This window comes from Neodiprion virginianus, chromosome 7, assembly GCF_021901495.1.
Source record: "Neodiprion virginianus isolate iyNeoVirg1 chromosome 7, iyNeoVirg1.1, whole genome shotgun sequence".
Classification (NCBI taxonomy): domain Eukaryota; kingdom Metazoa; phylum Arthropoda; class Insecta; order Hymenoptera; family Diprionidae; genus Neodiprion; species Neodiprion virginianus.
The window spans coordinates 21,001,744-21,018,877 of record NC_060883.1 but is presented as its reverse complement, the minus strand read 5'-3'; the positions used below and the strand labels follow the sequence as shown (position 1 = coordinate 21,018,877).

Genomic DNA, 17,134 nt, shown 5'->3' with positions numbered 1-17,134 from the left:
CAGGTGTATTGTGTTTGGCGGCCCTCGATTAGCATCAATCACTACTAATCGTCTTTCATCATAAACGTTGCCCACTTGCCCCAAGGTCGTTCAACGTCAGCGGTCAGGGAATGAACAGCACTTGCTTTTAAATTTCTGCACATTGTGACAAAATGCTTTTGAAACAACTTTCGATTTGGCAAAGATTATTACCCAGCTAGTACCAATGGGTATTTGGAATTCCTTATTTTTCACAAACGACACAAGTTTATTAAACCTGAACTACATGAACGCATCTAAAGTATTGCTGTAATTCACGCAAATTTTGTCGTCCTTACATGCGTAATGAATCAAACCATACATATTTCTCTAAAAATTATATGTATCGTTTTATCAAAATTACATCTGATGCTGAAATAATTGCAAAGTAGTACAGAGTCTCCTTCAATGAGAATAAAATGTCTCAATAACTCTGACATATTACCCAGATTCATCGTCTAACGTACGAAAACATTTTCTTTTCGTGTTTGTTTCGTCCTACATGATTTTGTATATTACCAACTTGACAGAATTTTGATCTCATGTGTTAGGTTGAAAAGTTCTTTGACTGCACTACATAAGTTTGAATCCGACGTGGCATGTACAATCCTCTGTCAATCCAGACAAATAAAACAGTGTCTTATTACAAATAGATATTACAATTTATGGCTAAAAAATGTGTAAGTCACACTTGAAGATCCAAACTTATAACCACCCGAATAACGTATTTTTAGTTGCCGATGCAGCGGTCTTGACTGAAACATAAAGATTTGTATAAAGGCAGGGCATGAATTTTCGACGAATCATCAACATCAATGAGCAGTATTATAAATTGATGACAAATTTCATTAAAGTTAAAAATTCGATATAATGTAGCAAATGAATTTGTCTTGGTATGCGTCCACATTCAATTTCGAATTCAGATGTACGTTTCGATATCGGAACAATAGTGTAATGAGTATTATTGCCATCTACTCACCACTTGATACAACAGCATCCCATAGCGACCAACCGGAATCATAGGAGGACGACGTGTCGGAAGATTCTAAAATATGAGAACATTCGCAGTAATTAGGACAGAACTCTTCCTTACAAGATTAGCCGATAAGTGCATACTATAGTGACAATGTAGAAATATTGATCTCATATGGTGATAGGAGCATTACAAATACGTTTTATTATCAACGGTGTCTAGAGTATACGAATTACACTTACCATCAGAAAGAGTAGTGACGACTGTGGTAGGAGTTTCCGTTGTGGTAGCTGAAATGTGTGTAAAATATAATAATCAGCTGTTGGAAAATCCGTTCTCAATAACGGAAACATTGTTCAGTAAAAGCATTTGATCAAGTAAGTCGATTTGGAATATAACGTAATGTCAATTAGATCAATTATTGTCACTTTTGGCGATAGCGATATGTTTATGATGATTTCCTTTGTCAGATGAATTTGATTTCGTCCACTTACGAGCAGAAGTAGTTGTCTGAGCTTCGGTTGTTGTTTGAACTTCAGTCGTTGTCTGTGCTGTGGTTGTTGCAGCTTCGGTGGTTGTCTGAGCTTCGGTTGTTGTCTGATCTTCGGTTGTTGACGCAGCTACATCAGTTGTTCCAGCTCCGGTCGTTGAAGCAGCTTCGTCACTTGTTCCAGCTTCGGTCGTTGACGCAGCTTCGTCAGTTGTTCCAGCTTCGTCAGTTGTTCCAGCTTCGTCACTTGTTCCAGCTTCGGTCGTTGACGCAGCTTCGTCAGTTGTTCCAGCTTCGTCACTTGTTCCAGCTTCGGTCGTTGACGCAGCTTCGTCACTTGTTCCAGCTTCGGTCGTTGACGCAGCTTCGTCACTTGTTCCAGCTTCGGTCGTTGACGCAGCTTCGTCAGTTGTTCCAGCTTCGTCAATTGTTCCAGCTTCGTCACTTGTTCCAGCTTCGGTCGTTGACGCAGCTTCGTCACCCGTTCCAGCTTCGGTCGTTGAAGCAGCTTCGTCACTTGTTCCAGCTTCGGTCGTTGAAGCAGCTTCGTCACTTGTTCCAGCTTCGGTTGTTGATGCGACTTCGTCACCCGTTCCAGCTTCGGTCGTTGATGCAGCTTCGTCAGTTGTTCCAGCTTCGTCACTTGTTCCAGCTTCGGTCGTTGATGCAGCTTCGTCACTTGTTCCAGCTTCGGTCGTTGACGCAGCTTCGTCACCTGTTCCAGCTTCGGTCGTTGAAGCATCTTCGTCACTTGTTCCAGCTTCGGTCGTTGAAGCAGCTTCGTCACTTGTTCCAGCTTCGGTCGTTGAAGCAGCTTCGTCACTTGTTCCAGCTTCGGTCGTTGAAGCAGCTTCGTCACCCGTTCCAGCTTCGGTCGTTGAAGCAGCTTCGTCACCCGTTCCAGCTTCGGTCGTTGATGCAGCTTCGTCAGTTGTTCCAGCTTCGTCACTTGTTCCAGCTTCGGTCGTTGAAGCAGCTTCGTCAGTTGTTCCAGCTTCGTCACTTGTTCCAGCTTCAGTTGTCGACGCACTTTCGTCACTTGTTCCAGCTTCGGTCGTTGACGCAGCTTCGTCACCCGTTCCAGCTTCGGTCGTTGAAGCAGCTTCGTCAGTTGTTCCAGCTTCGTCACTTGTTCCAGCTTCGGTTGTCGACGCACCTTCGTCACTCGTTCCAGCTTCGGTCGTTGAAGCAGCTTCGTCAGTTGTTCCAGCTTCGTCACTTGTTCCAGCTTCGGTCGTTGAAGCAGCTTCGTCAGTTGTTCCAGCTTCGTCACTTGTTCCAGCTTCAGTTGTCGACGCACTTTCGTCACTTGTTCCAGCTTCGGTCGTTGACGCAGCTTCGTCACCCGTTCCAGCTTCGGTCGTTGAAGCAGCTTCGTCAGTTGTTCCAGCTTCGTCACTTGTTCCAGCTTCGGTTGTCGACGCACCTTCGTCACTCGTTCCAGCTTCGGTCGTTGAAGCAGCTTCGTCAGTTGTTCCAGCTTCGTCACTTGTTCCAGCTTCGGTTGTCGACGCACCTTCGTCACTCGTTCCAGCTTCGGTCGTTGACGCAGCTTCGTCACTCGTTCCAGCTTCGGTCGTTGATGCAGCTTCGTCACTTGTTCCAGCTTCGGTCGTTGACGCAGCTTCGTCACCTGTTCCTGCTTCGGTCGTTGAAGCAGCTTCGTCACTTGTTCCAGCTTCGGTCGTTGAAGCAGCTTCGTCACCCGTTCCAGCTTCGGTCGTTGACGCAGCTTCGTCACTCGTTCCAGCTTCGGTCGTTGATGCAGCTTCGTCACCCGTTCCAGCTTCGGTCGTTGAAGCAGCTTCGTCACTTGTTCCAGCTTCGGTCGTTGAAGCAGCTTCGTCACTTGTTCCAGCTTCGGTCGTTAAAGCAGCTTCGTCACCCGTTCCAGCTTCGGTCGTTGACGCAGCTTCGTCACCCGTTCCAGCTTCGGTCGTTGAAGCAGCTTCGTCACTTGTTCCAGCTTCGGTCGTTGAAGCAGCTTCGTCACTTGTTCCAGCTTCGGTCGTTGAAGCAGCTTCGTCACCCGTTCCAGCTTCGGTCGTTGAAGCAGCTTCGTCACTTGTTCCAGCTTCGGTCGCTGAAGCAGCTTCGTCACCCGTTCCAGCTTCGGTCGTTGAAGCAGCTTCGTCACTTGTTTCAGCTTCGGTCGTTGAAGCAGCTTCGTCACTTGTTCCAGCTTCGGTCGTTGACGCAGCTTCGTCACTTGTTCCAGCTTCGGTCGTTGACGCAGCTTCGTCACTCGTTCCAGCTTCGGTCGTTGATGCAGCTTCGTCACCCGTTCCAGCTTCGGTCGTTGAAGCAGCTTCGTCACTTGTTCCAGCTTCGGTCGTTGAAGCAGCTTCGTCACCCGTTCCAGCTTCGGTCGTTGAAGCAGCTTCGTCAGTTGTTCCAGCTTCGTCACTTGTTCCAGCTTCGGTTGTCGACGCACCTTCGTCACTTGTTCCAGCTTCGGTCGTTGAAGCAGCTTCGTCACTTGTTCCAGCTTCGGTCGTTGAAGCAGCTTCGTCACCCGTTCCAGCTTCGGTCGTTGAAGCAGCTTCGTCAGTTGTTCCAGCTTCGTCACTTGTTCCAGCTTCGGTTGTCGACGCACCTTCGTCACTTGTTCCAGCTTCGGTCGTTGACGCAGCCTCGTCACCCGTTCCAGCTTCGGTCGTTGAAGCAGCTTCGTCAGTTGTTCCAGCGTCGGTCGTTGACGCAGCTTCGTCACCCGTTCCAGCTTCGGTCGTTAATGCAGCTTCGTCAGTTGTTCCAGCGTCGGTCGTTGAAGCAGCTTCGTCACTTGTTCCAGCGTCGGTCGCTGATGCAGCTTCATCAGTCGTTTCAGCTTCGGTCGTTGACGCAGCTTCGTCACTTGTTCCAGCTTCGGTCGTTGTCTGAGCTTCGGCCGTTGATGCAGCTTCAGCAGTTGTTGCAGCTACCGTGGTTGTCTGTGCTTCAGTCGTCGTCGCAACGTCAGTGTTTGTCGCGGCTTCGTTAATTGCCGCAGTCGAATTAATTCTCCATTCAACAGATGCTTCGCCTAGAATACAGAGATCTCAGAAACAGCATCGGGAAATCCAATCACACGGGGTGACAGACATTATACCTCACTGTAAATCTCAGAATTTTGTCGATTGCAATTAGATCCTAATTTCGATTGCTCTAACGTACTAGCTGTTGGCTGGTATATTTCTGCAAATGTAGTTTTAATGCAACATGAAACTGTTCAACAGATGTAATAAAAACCTGAGCAAATGTCACAGTCTCTGATGTGCGAATCAATCCTAGCTGCGTATCACAAGTGTGAGTCAATCAAATCATATTACCGTACTCAAGCGGTATCTGATATTTAGAATATGTTTTGGAGTCTCTAGTTGTTGTTTTGTGGTAAAGTCAACTATTGTACCGTTCACATCGTTCAATTGCATTCTCATCAGTGCGAATAAAGCTTTGCGTTCATCAGGCATGTTCGTTTGAAAATTCAGACGAGCGTAAGGCTTGATGCAAATGTATTAGGAAATTTTTCCAACCGGTTTAAAAATTATCATATTTTTCAGTCTTCGTATTCAATGTAATATGACTGTAGTTCACTCGTTAGTGAAAATAAATCACGTTGAAATGAACTTAACGACAAATAGAACGTGTTTAATTCACGAAATGTGTATAAAAATGGTGCTTTTTACGGTAGGAATAACATTACTTGTTGTGACACTTACCAAATTGACTACCGGAATCTGCATTGTCTGATGATGCTTGTTCTCCAGAGCTACTGCCTAGAATTGTAAATGCAACTGAATAAACCAAATAGCGGATGAAACTTTTTCATTCACAAATTCTGTATGAAATATTGGTTTTCACGCCTATAAAAACATTGCTTGTTGTAACAATCAATGTGACACTTACCTGATTGACTGCCGGAACCTGCATTGTTTGCTGATGCTTGTTCACCAGAGTTATCACCTAGAATTGTGAATGCAACCGAATGAACGAAGAAACGAATGAAACGCTTTTCTTCTACAATATCTGAATGAAAATAGTGCTTCTCACGCCAGGAAAAACATTACTTGTTTTATTAGTTAGTGTTACACATACCAGATTGACTACCGGAACCTGCATTGTTTGCTAGTGCTTGTTCACCAGAGTTGTCACCTAGAATTGTAAATGCAACCAAATGAACCAAAATGCAAATGAAACGATTTTTTTTTACAAAACCTGAATTAAAATAGTGCTTTCTACGCCAGGAAAAACATCACTTGTTTTATTAGTTAGTGTTACACATACCAGATTGACTACCGGAACCTGCATTGTTTGCTGGTGCTTGTTCACCAGAGTTGTCACCTAGAATTGTAAATGCAACCAAATGAACCAAAACGCGAATGAAACGATTTTCTTTTACAAAACCTGAATTAAAATAGTGCTTTCCACGCCAGGAAAAACATCACTTGTTTTATTAGTCAGTGTTACACGTACCAAATTGACTACCGGAACCTGCATTGGTTGCTGATGCTTGTTCTCCAGAGCCGTCACCTAAATAAAGTGCTTCGAATGTAGAAAGATCTTCTTATAGATGCTGCTGCGTATGTAAGAAAAATGTGTCTCATCTTATTAGCTTAGTGTTACACTCACCCATGTTATCCGAGAAACCTGCATTGTTCAGCGGCGCTTGTTCGTCAAAGATGGTATCTGAAATACGTCAACAATAAATGGATACCATTCTTCCAACACCTCAAATATAGTAGACTTCTTTCACACATAGTAACAGCTGTATTGTCCATAAGCGTATGTAGCTTTTTATCTATCGGAAATAACAATCACCGCTAGGTTGAATTGTTAGCTACTTACTTTGTCCTACAAATCCAATGACCGGTGAATCATCTTGAACGTCAACGTTGGCATCTAAATCAGGTAAATATGATGGAGAATGTCTGAATATGGAAATGTTTGAAAAATAAAAAAACTACCTACAATATGCGAATAATTAGCCAAATTCTTGGACAACATATTAACCGATACACGGAGTTGTACCGGAACATCATAATTATTACTCTAATCATCATCGTGAACCTACCATTATCAATTGGCTGTTCGTCATTGCCTACTGGAATGCCCGCATCAGCGTCTGAAATGGACGTAGGTTAATACGAACGACGACAAAACACTTGCCACGTTACATTACATCAGCGCTGTCGAAAATAAACTTCTTTGTCTATCGAGCGAAAAGATTCTACAGGATTCAAAAACTCGTTCGATGAAATGAAAATTGAGTGAACCGTCCAACACAATACCGCGATTTACTATTGTGCTCCATTATCATTCACTGAAACTTCATTTTCGCTCTGTAATATGACTGAACAATATTAACAACGATTCAATCGCAGCTCACTGACACCAGCCCAGTATCATTCAATAGGAACTTTTACATAGGACAAGAGAATTGATCGACAAAATTCTACCCATTGACAAAATGAACCAATCCCTGTATAAATCGGAGCGATTCCAATCGCGAGAATTTTTCCTAAAATCACTGAATCCATATGAAAACCCACATTCATTGTTTCGTTTAAACCTTAATTCAAAAACTTTCAACTCCATCTGATTCTTATTCTACATTCTATAAAGCTGTTGGAATAAATAGTCAAACTTTGAATAGACAGCTTTTCTTGGACATCTTGAATAAAATGATCAGCCTAACATACTTGAATAGCTGCATTTTGAACGAATATTTATACTTTTCCATGCATATTGAATGACATTTGTCAATCGATCAAGAATCATTGTCTGCTCACCTTCACCCTGAATTCGAAAGGCTGCTTGCCCGTTTTCATTATCGCCTTGACTCACGATGTAATCTGAAACACGTGAACTTGATAAAGCTACCTCGAGATTGAACTCTTGAAAAGGAAAGAACCCTTCTCATACAATCTTACGGCTGTATTTCTCACAAACATATTTATGTCTTGCTCGTATTTGTAACATGAAATTCATTGCTATGTAGATTGCTATCCACCCACCTATGTTTCCTTGGAATGGAGCAGGTGGCAATCCTTCAAAATATTGTTGATCTCCTCCGTTGACGTCTGAAACATGCAAGTGTTAAAACCAATGCTCTTGTTCTCGTGTAGCATCCATTAATAACACTGATCTTCTCATAATATTTATCTTTCACACTCACCTATCGGAACATTTTCAGGCTCAAAATTCATTGAGTCAAACCCATTGTTGAACTCTGGAATATCACCCATGTTTTCTTGGAATGAAGCAGGTGGCAATCCTTCAGAATATTGTTGATCTCCTCCGTTGACGTCTGAAACATGCAAGTGTTAAAACCAATGCTCTTGTTCTCGTGAAGCATCCATTAATAACACTGATCTTCTCATAATATTTATCTTTCACACTCACCTATCGGAACATTTTCAGGCTCAAAATTCATTGAGTCAAACCCATTGTTGAACTCTGGAATATCACCCATGTTTTCTTGGAATGAAGCAGGTGGCAATCCCTCAGAATATTGTTGATCTCCTCCGTTGACGTCTGAAACATGCAAGTGTTAAAATCAATGCTCTTGTTCTCGTGAAGCATCCATTAATAACACTGATCTTCTCATAATATTTATCTTTCACACTCACCTATCGGAACATTTTCAGGCTCAAAATTCATTAAGTCGAATCCATTGTTGAACTCTTGAATACCACCCATATTTCCTTGGATTGGGGCAGGGGGCAACCCTTCCAAATATTGTTGGTCTCCTCCATTGACCTCTGAAACACGTAAATATTGAAAGCAATGCTCTTTTTCTCATGTAGCATCCATTAGTAATACTGATCATCTCTTGATATTAATCCTTCACTCTCACCTATCGGAACAATTTCCGGCCCAGAATTGATCGAGTCGAATCCATTTTGGATCTCTGAAATACGACGCAGTTAATTTTAACGGTGATAAAAGACTTTCGCCATGTTACACAGCATCGGTAAGACACATCTATGTTTACTGTAGTAAGGATTCATTGGAATCCACATGTTGGTGTCGATGTTAATGAAGTAAGAATCAAGCGGTGACTGAAATGGACAAATCTCTGTGAAATTGATTCTGCCCTTATTAGTAACACTGATGACCTATAAGCTTTGTTATTCATTGCTCACCTTCAATTCCATCACCTCCGAAACCGCTACCCTCGTTATTGTCCGGTGAAGGTATATCAGAAATGACTAAAATACGGAAAAATTTATGCTATTAGCGATGAACTGAGAATTAGCCTGCAGTTGGTAAATAAATCAGCAGCCTTTCATCCTTTGGGTGTTGATGATAGTTAGGTGATGCACATTTGGACGCAAAATCGTAATAAGTGAAACAAAAAACCGTGTACTCGCCTCGTGTATGAATTCCGCCGCAGAGTTGGAACAACACCAACACGGCGAGAATCGAGCAGAAAGATTTCTTCATAGTGAGCAGAAGAGAACCAGCAACGAATAATCCGGTAATGTATACAGATTTAAGGTGGCATATTTATACCCATGAGACGCAGTCATGTGATTATCAATTGGCTTTACACAACTGTGATACTATAAACACACGTCATCAGAAAGCAGAAATGGAACGTGCTTTGACAATCTTGCCAATATTTAAAAACCAAGAAATTTCACCTACACCTTGTCACTTCTTCAAGGATTATCAAAACTTCTTGTGCTAGGTTTTGCGTACCAATATCATTTAGTGGAAAAAGGACGGTTAACGAACAAGAAGAAACTGATGTTTGCTGATACAAGTACCAGTTGAAAATTGATGGGCTACAAAACCCATCGCGTATTGCATGAATAAAGTTATACGATATACAGAAATTGATTGATTAACTTTTCATTCTCGTTTTTATTAACGTATGAAAGTTCTTGCAGCCTCAGGTTACTTTATTAATCATCGATAAATGATAAACTATCCATGCAAAATCATCGGCGAGGAAATAAATCAGTGTGCATGATGACACGTCGTCAAAATCCTAAAAACTTTAAAGCTGCTTTCATCGTTGGAAATTTTCTCATTCAACCACCAGACTATTTGCACATATTTTACCTCCGATAATTTTGCTTCCTTCATTTGGTTTCGATTCACAAATAACACGTACTTTCGCATTTGTCACAATATAATAACCGCTTTTTAGTTTACTTTGGATTATCAGAAAATTTTTCAACAGCTGTGGTGTCAAGAGTATTTGATATCAACTGGGCGATTCGCTGCTTTGCACAAACGGAACAGTTCAACTGCAAAAATTGGAGTGGCTTACCGAACCATTATACATGAAACGTGACTAAGGTATTTTCATAAACTACGTTTTCAAATTATGTGATTAAAAATTTCCTAAAAATTATTTCAAGTAACTAACTAGGATTGAAATAGAATGGTGCATTAGTTTAGATTAAATTGTGTTTGACGAGCTCGAACGGACAATTTTCGTAACCACAATTTGATATGGACAATGATTTGCATCTCCATTATTTGGAGGTCATTTGAAGTTGTTGCGATCGAATTAATTACCCTAAACAATTAGACAACAAAGTGACTCTTTCTATAGTATTATGAATATTTCACTTGAAACCCTTCGCTGTCGCAATGACTTATTGATACCAATCTGAAGACATCTTTTATCCACTTTAAGTTATCCAAACATCCTTAAACATTAAGTGGACTGTGACAAGCAACGTACACAGTAAACTATTGCGGTTACTTGAAATTTACCTCCATAATGTAACCAATTTAGCCGAAAAGTTTTATAAATTCAGACCAAAAAACACTTTTCTATCATTACAACGAATCATGGACAAATTTTGAAACCATCTGATTCTAATCTAGCGTATTCAAATTTGACGAAACTTACCTGGTTATTTATTCATTAAAGATGTTATAAATTTTCTTGATATCCTGAAGTCAACGCTGAGATTTTCAAATTTCTGGATAGTAACAACTAATAAAATTTTCGCGAGGTTCTCCAGGTTCATGAAGGGCAAGGACGGATTATACGTTCTCAAACGTAGAACTCAAAGTAACACTTTTCTCCCGCATTTCCGGGAAATCTGAGATCATATTTTCTTTTATTTTCTTTTCAAGTTAATAATATGAACAGAGTTGAGTGGGAAATAAAGTTCTATGTGTAGTACGGGAATAATCACCTACTTTATTCCCTTGTCACATAATGTATTATCGATAAAAGGAACTGTGACGTTCCGATAGCTGATCATAAAGTATACATTTACTGTGATTGCGTGATAGTTAGGGTGGTCAGAGATTTTCAATTCATACCCATGAAACACTTGCCTGCTTGTCAAGTAAGCTTGACAAAAATGAAAAATCTGTCACGTACAGCTGTCAAAGATTTGTTTACCTTATGCCAACGATAAATTGTTCTTGTTTGCTTCTGTCCGCCGGAATTAAAGTCATGTCAACTGTCTTAGCAACAAACAAAATGAAATTGATTATTGAGGGTAATGAAATCGAGAAAGATTTATCGCTCAAGACATTTTAGAAATTACGTTGAATGGAGAAGGGTGAAATTATAATATTCATACGTTGAGCAGCCTCCGACTTCATCATTCGATTTGTGAAAACAACTGTGGAACTCTTCAAACTTTATTTGCTGATGAAAACTTTAATTTACATGATCACACCACAATTATTCAATGCCAGAATTCATTCTTCGGGCTGCCCTACGAAAAACACTTTAAGCACAAAATATTTTTTTAATTCATGTTCCAAAACAGGGTGATCAGATCTGGGATTGAAATAATAATGGTGATACGCGTGCAAATATCGTGATAGCAATAATTTAAGAATCTGTTTCATATACTGAAACTTATAACTGATTAATAATGATTAGTTCATTGCACGCTTCTCGGTATCTGAAAAATCATTCTCATAGCATGAAAAAAAGAGAGTAGTTCTTGATTTCTGAACCCGTTGAAGAAGGATGAAGAATAATTTAAAAGGTGAGAGAAACGTGAAACACATCGACACAGCATTTGCAGGATATTCATTGAAGCCATTTTTTGTTCGATTTTTTCTTTTCGTATTGAGAAAATGTTATTTGGAGATCAAGTTGTTTGTGTATCATCAGTCATTGTCAAGGTACTGATGACTTTTTTCTAAGAAATCAATCGCGCTTTGTGTATAAAAAAAAATTATCTTTCTCCGAGCTCCTTGAAATTCGCATCTCGTATACATATATACACAAAAACTTGTATGTACTTACCGTCCAATAATCTGCTTATTCAAGTTGAAATTGTACGACTGTGATAAGATAGGCTTGATATTGAAAAATCAAAAGTCACGATCTCACATAGAATTCAAAATTTATAAAAAATCCTAACTGGTAGGGATTCATAAAAAGGAACATCATATCGAAATCAAACTCATTGAACTATCAGCAACATAAATGTTGACACAAATTTAGGACTTTGATAACTTCACTGTGTGTGATTGCAGAAAATTTAAATTAGCTTGACCACTGGTTTTGGTTTTTCTGCTAACTATTGAAATCGTTCGAAAAAGGCTAGGCTTTATTTTTATATCTGGACTATCGGTGGAAAAATTCTGTTCACACGAATTTGAATGGGCTGGAAATATAGTCCGAGGTTTCAAAACGACAATGTTTTATTTATTTTAAAATTTTCTTTTTATACAACGTTATATATACTGCTATAGCCGATGCAATTTATGGTACAGTTATAATTATTGTAAAATAGTGAATAATCACTGCATTAAATAAATTTTATTCGCATTTCGATTAAAAATATATTATCACTCCGCCACGAGAGTCTGTACAATAGCTGACATAACACACTCATCCTTCAGTCGTACAAAATTAGTCACGAATAGTTATTATATTACAATTAACAAACGCCGTACTGTTTACGTTAGATATATTACACGATATCGTATTTGTGAAAATGATAAATTTCTTTGAAAATAATATACGAGATTTATTGGTGTACAAAATTTTTCATTTATTCATATATTTTTATGTATATCTTACTCGTTATTCCGATATTTAATTACATCGTTTCCCAATATCTCCCGATCTTTCGGTTTTTTAATTACCTCCGCACCTTGATCTCCAAAAAAGATTGCAAATGAGAAAATTTCCATCACAGCTATAACAATTTTCAGGCTAGCTATACTATTATTAGAAAAACCACAAATCTCGTACATATAGGCAACAACAATCGTAGCAGTAATTAATTAAGATACAAACAGGTAACATTTTTTACAGCGATATTAGAGAGCAATAACTCCGCTTGAACTTTTACTTTTAATACACCAAGCAATGTAAACCAAAGAAATTAACAAGACACCGATTAATAATTAATTCCGCGAAGCAAATCAAACGGTCATCAGCTCACCGATACGAACATTTCCGCAAATTGATTGTTACCAAAATGTCAAACTGCAGCTCGGTTGAACTTATTCATCGTTTCGTAATGCCAATTATGGTGAAGAAAAAAAGAAATTATTCTCAAAGATACTTACTCGTGAAAACGAATTTTGAGGAATCCATCATTCCAATGAATCATTTGGTTTTAAATAAATAGAAAGCACGTTACAAATGCAAACACAGATTGAGGCAATATTGCACAAAAGAAAAGGTTGAAAATTCATCTTTGGAAACATAACGCGAAGATATTCCGCTCTCGCGTTTATTCCAGCAACATTGCTTCCGCTTGACATTTGTTTTTCCGAAACGTTGAACTAGACGCTGCAGTTTTGCCCTAAAAATTAATTTTTCCATGTGTATGTACATAATATGTGATATATATATATATGTTTGGATGTGTTTATAGCGTTGTTTACAATTCAATAAGTTTAAAACATGTTTACTAGAACATTTGGTATAAAGTTGACATGATTAGCTATTACAGACTAGTTAAATTCTTACTATTTCCTCCAGATCAAACATCGATATTAGTTTAGTCCTTATGAATGTAACCATTGGTCTCGTATGTACTACCAGAGCAATAATCGTAATTTTTTTTTTTTTTTTTTTTTTTTTTACTCTCTGCCCAAAGCTTTGTCAGTATCCAGAGTTTCGACGATTAATCGCAGCGTAAAATCAATTTCATTAATTTATCCATTTACTTAAAATTGAATAATCGGACACCGTTAAGTTTCGAAGTTGAAAATAACGATCGATAATAATTCTTTAACAACACATTATGAACAATAAAAGTGATTTTAGGAGAAACCTGCTCACGTTCGTACGTATATTATACAATATTCTTTGGCAAAATATTTCATCTTACCCTGTTTCGCGACGTCTTATATATATAATCGCTTATACGTTACGTCTTGATAAATTTACGATCTTGCCTTAAGGGCGAAAAGAGATTCTTCGGCTAAACGTTATTATTCAGCCCGATAAAACATGTACAGTATACGTATATTTATACATATATATATATATATATATATATATATATATATATATATATATATATATATATATATATATATATATATTATTATTATATTATCGATCCGTTAAAAAATTGTGCTATATTACAGAGCATATTTATTATTTATATGTTACACGTGGGTCATATTTTACACACACGTATGTATTTCACGAGTATATATATGTATAATTTGATCTCCTCCTGCCTTTCAAGTTTGTAGAAAATTCCTACGTAACATACATACGCATACTTGTAGGTAGTGTCCGAAAATCTATTTACCTGAGTTAACGAAAACTGAATTGATATAATTATTTTTCATATTGTCGTGTCACATTTTTCATGAATATGCCGACCATCGCGCCATTTTTCAAGAGACAACGAATTTCGTGCAAGCGTCTCGCCATATTATTTTCTTTTCTTCTTTTTTCATCTCCAAATCTTTTTCACACAATTCAAGTCTGCATTTAGCATTATAAATAGTATGAATGCGCGTTGTATTTAATTTTCTCGGCACTTCTGTTAATTCTCACGCTTTACTGAACCCGACTTCATACTTATCATTATCCAGAATAACGTTCCGACACCTGTGCAAATTTTATACAACTGCCAGCAGACGATATACGTACATAAAAAATCATCTAATCTCCCAATTTACACCATTCGGTGTCCTCTACCACTGACCGTTATTAACATTTTCACACGTGTACAAGCCAGAGCTGATTTTTTTTTATCCCTACCTTTCGGCTCGAGAAGTTGCCTCATTCTCAATTTTCTTTGATCAGCTGCGATTTGAATTTTAAACTATCCATAGCTAGGCGTCGTATCGAGTTGATGACAATTGAAAGATTATTAAGATCATGTAACAGTAAGTATATATATAATAATAATAATAATAATAATAATAATAATTTATGTACTATATAATGTGTCTGTGTGGGGGTTTCAATATATATTTATATTATATATATATATATATATATATATATATATCATATAAATTTATAATAATCTTGAGTAATGATGATTGACAATGAAACGACACGAGGAATATCGTTGACGGTTTTCCAAATCGTGTCCCATACATGCGGGTCAGACTCTTCCGAATGCGTGATCTGAAATCAGAAGTTAAAAGAAAAATAACACTTTTGTAAAACTTAGCAGAACAAATATGGAGAAAAAAAAAAGAAAACATAACAATCAAGAAACATAAAAAATGATCTGAAAGAATGATTGAAAAACTGTTTCATTTGCATTAAACAATGAGAAGATCAGATTCTCGTATGCGTATAATGAAAATCGAAAGAGAAAATATGTGAACAAACCTTGTTGCAAGCAGTTCAAAATATGGAAGAACAGACGACAAGAGTATTGACCAGGAGTATCATCAGCCCGTTAGGAATCGAACTCACCGCGTTACCTGAAACATAAGAATTGAAAAAAAATTTAAAGATTCGGTTTAAAAAAAAAAAGTATGACTTTCGGTCACGAGAATTAGGACCGTTTCCTTTGGCCATAGTTGAAATTTTCACCTTAATTTTATGCGGAGATAGAAAAGGATAAAAGAAAAACAGATAATATATTGTGAGGAAAGAAGAGAAAAAGGGAGGGAGACGAGGGGGTAAAATATTCGAGACGGACAAGAGGGTGGCTGACTGAGCTTTACTGATGCCGGGCAGTTGAAGCGGGATAAAATTTTACGGTCGCATATGAACTTGAATTTACGGCAGTGTTGGACAGCGGAACTATCTGGGGGATGAAATAACGGTGCCAAATGGGACGGGGCGAGATGGAGGAAGAGAGGAAGAGCCGGGGGTGTAACGAGAAAGTGGCGGAGGAGAAGCAGGGCTTCTGCGCTTCATTGTCGCGACTTTATGGAGGCGAGCATGTCTCCGGACCCAAAGACCCTCCAAGAATTTCTATTTCACGTTCTCAGCGTTCTCGGCGATGCTTCTATTCCTTCCTCCATTCCTCTTTCTGCCCCGTTCAAACCCTTGACCGTTTTAACAACGGCGACATTTGCCGCCGCGAGTTCCTTTCTCAAACGCTCTCCTTTTACCTCGCGGCTTCGACTCTCAACCCTTATTTTATTTCTTACCGAACCGGAGGTTGATGCTTCGGCAAATTTCGAAAACACGCTGTTTCAACTTCTCGTAGAATTCCACCGATATTTTACAACCGGATGTTCGAAGATATTGTTTTAGAAAAATTTTACGAAATTCTCATCGTTCTAGATAATTGTACAAAAATTTTTACCGATTAAAATTCGCCTCCTGTATAATTTTTTAATCAAATTGCAAATCGAGCGAAGAAGAAACTTTTTTTTCTCAAAACCAGTTGTTTTTTTTTTTTTTTTTTTTTCTCTCACCTGGGAATATTGAAATGACGAAGAAAAAACGATTAAATCGATCTGCTTGACCAAAAAACACAAATGCCCAACTTGTCATATTTCAGTAAACCGTAATCATAAAATCATTCGAGAATAATTACCATAATTTCAGGAGACATTGAGGAATTTATATATCAAATAATTGCTCGCATACCAACTTAGTCAGTTGATAACTAATAATAACGTCTAGCTAGAAGCATGCTTAGCGATCCAATAAGTAAGTGGACGTGACGATGAGCCTGCTGAGGGAATTTTGGGGGTCGCAAACCGACGATAACAACAATCTCGTAAAAGTGGATGTGGTTAATTATTGACCAAAGCATTCCGAGCTACGTGCTTGCAGCACAGCAGCTTGTTTGCTCGATGAAATATCTCGGAGTGTAACGACAAGAGTTAGAAACCGCGGTGCATTTGGATATGAAGCAAGCCATCTGAGGAGATTGGGCTTAATCCAATTCACAAAACGACGCAAATCTTCTCGGCTCGAGAGTTGGTTGAGTGTGGAACCGGCGTCTCGAGAGTCACGACGAGGAATGGTGAGAAGGACTCAAAAGTTGAAACAGTGAGCCAAGCTGCAGGGAGACGAAACGGAAACTCGATATCTGCCAAACAACTGTTTAAACAAGCGTCGAACCTGTTTCGGGACAAGAATCTCCCTAAATGCGAACAATTTTCGATCGGTGATATTCCATCGCTGAGAAAAGAGCTTGCGAAAAAAGCACGTCCCCAAAAAAACAGCCCCAAGATTTTTCGAAGCTCGAAAGCTTCGACGATCGAACAATTTTTCCAACCAAAAATTCCGATTCCTCTGCGCTAATTAGTCTCATTTCATAGATACGATGAAA

At 38.8% G+C, this 17,134-nt stretch overlaps 2 protein-coding genes across 33 annotated transcripts in view; both read right to left on the bottom strand.

Annotated features, from left to right (window-relative positions):
* Window positions 1-226: 226 nt before the first annotated feature.
* LOC124308791 (streptococcal hemagglutinin-like) lies at window positions 227-8,933 on the bottom strand. 31 transcript variants are annotated; one of them, XM_046771865.1, is made up of 26 exons: window positions 8,837-8,933; window positions 8,609-8,674; window positions 8,320-8,373; window positions 8,093-8,224; window positions 7,866-7,997; window positions 7,639-7,770; window positions 7,478-7,543; window positions 7,253-7,315; window positions 6,535-6,585; window positions 6,309-6,362; window positions 6,093-6,149; window positions 5,937-5,993; window positions 5,748-5,804; window positions 5,559-5,615; window positions 5,370-5,426; window positions 5,183-5,239; window positions 3,889-4,506; window positions 2,998-3,114; window positions 2,908-2,943; window positions 2,782-2,853; window positions 2,512-2,745; window positions 1,927-2,043; window positions 1,486-1,890; window positions 1,234-1,281; window positions 998-1,063; window positions 227-773 (listed from the first exon to the last, which is right to left on the bottom strand). In XM_046771865.1, exons 1-26 carry the CDS (start codon window positions 8,907-8,909, stop codon window positions 724-726), a joined length of 2,928 nt encoding a protein of 975 aa, XP_046627821.1. In that variant the 5' UTR covers window positions 8,910-8,933; the 3' UTR covers window positions 227-723. The 31 variants fall into 31 exon arrangements, 30 of the variants coding, with proteins under 30 accessions (XP_046627821.1, XP_046627816.1, XP_046627812.1 ...); XM_046771860.1 differs by having other exon boundaries at window positions 1,486-1,656; window positions 1,729-1,890; window positions 2,782-3,114; XM_046771856.1 differs by having other exon boundaries at window positions 2,512-2,583; window positions 2,638-2,745; window positions 2,782-3,114.
* A 5,612-nt stretch (window positions 8,934-14,545) lies between these two features.
* The window catches only part of LOC124308751 (uncharacterized), a 112,478-nt gene continuing 109,889 nt past the window's right edge, over window positions 14,546-17,134 (bottom strand). For both annotated transcript variants that reach the window (XM_046771764.1, XM_046771765.1), the window contains 2 exons: window positions 15,226-15,320; window positions 14,546-15,015 (listed from right to left, as the gene is read on the bottom strand). In XM_046771764.1, the coding sequence (XP_046627720.1) occupies window positions 15,241-15,320 (80 nt within the window). In that variant the 3' untranslated portion in view covers window positions 14,546-15,015; window positions 15,226-15,240. The remainder of the gene's footprint in view (window positions 15,016-15,225; window positions 15,321-17,134) is intronic.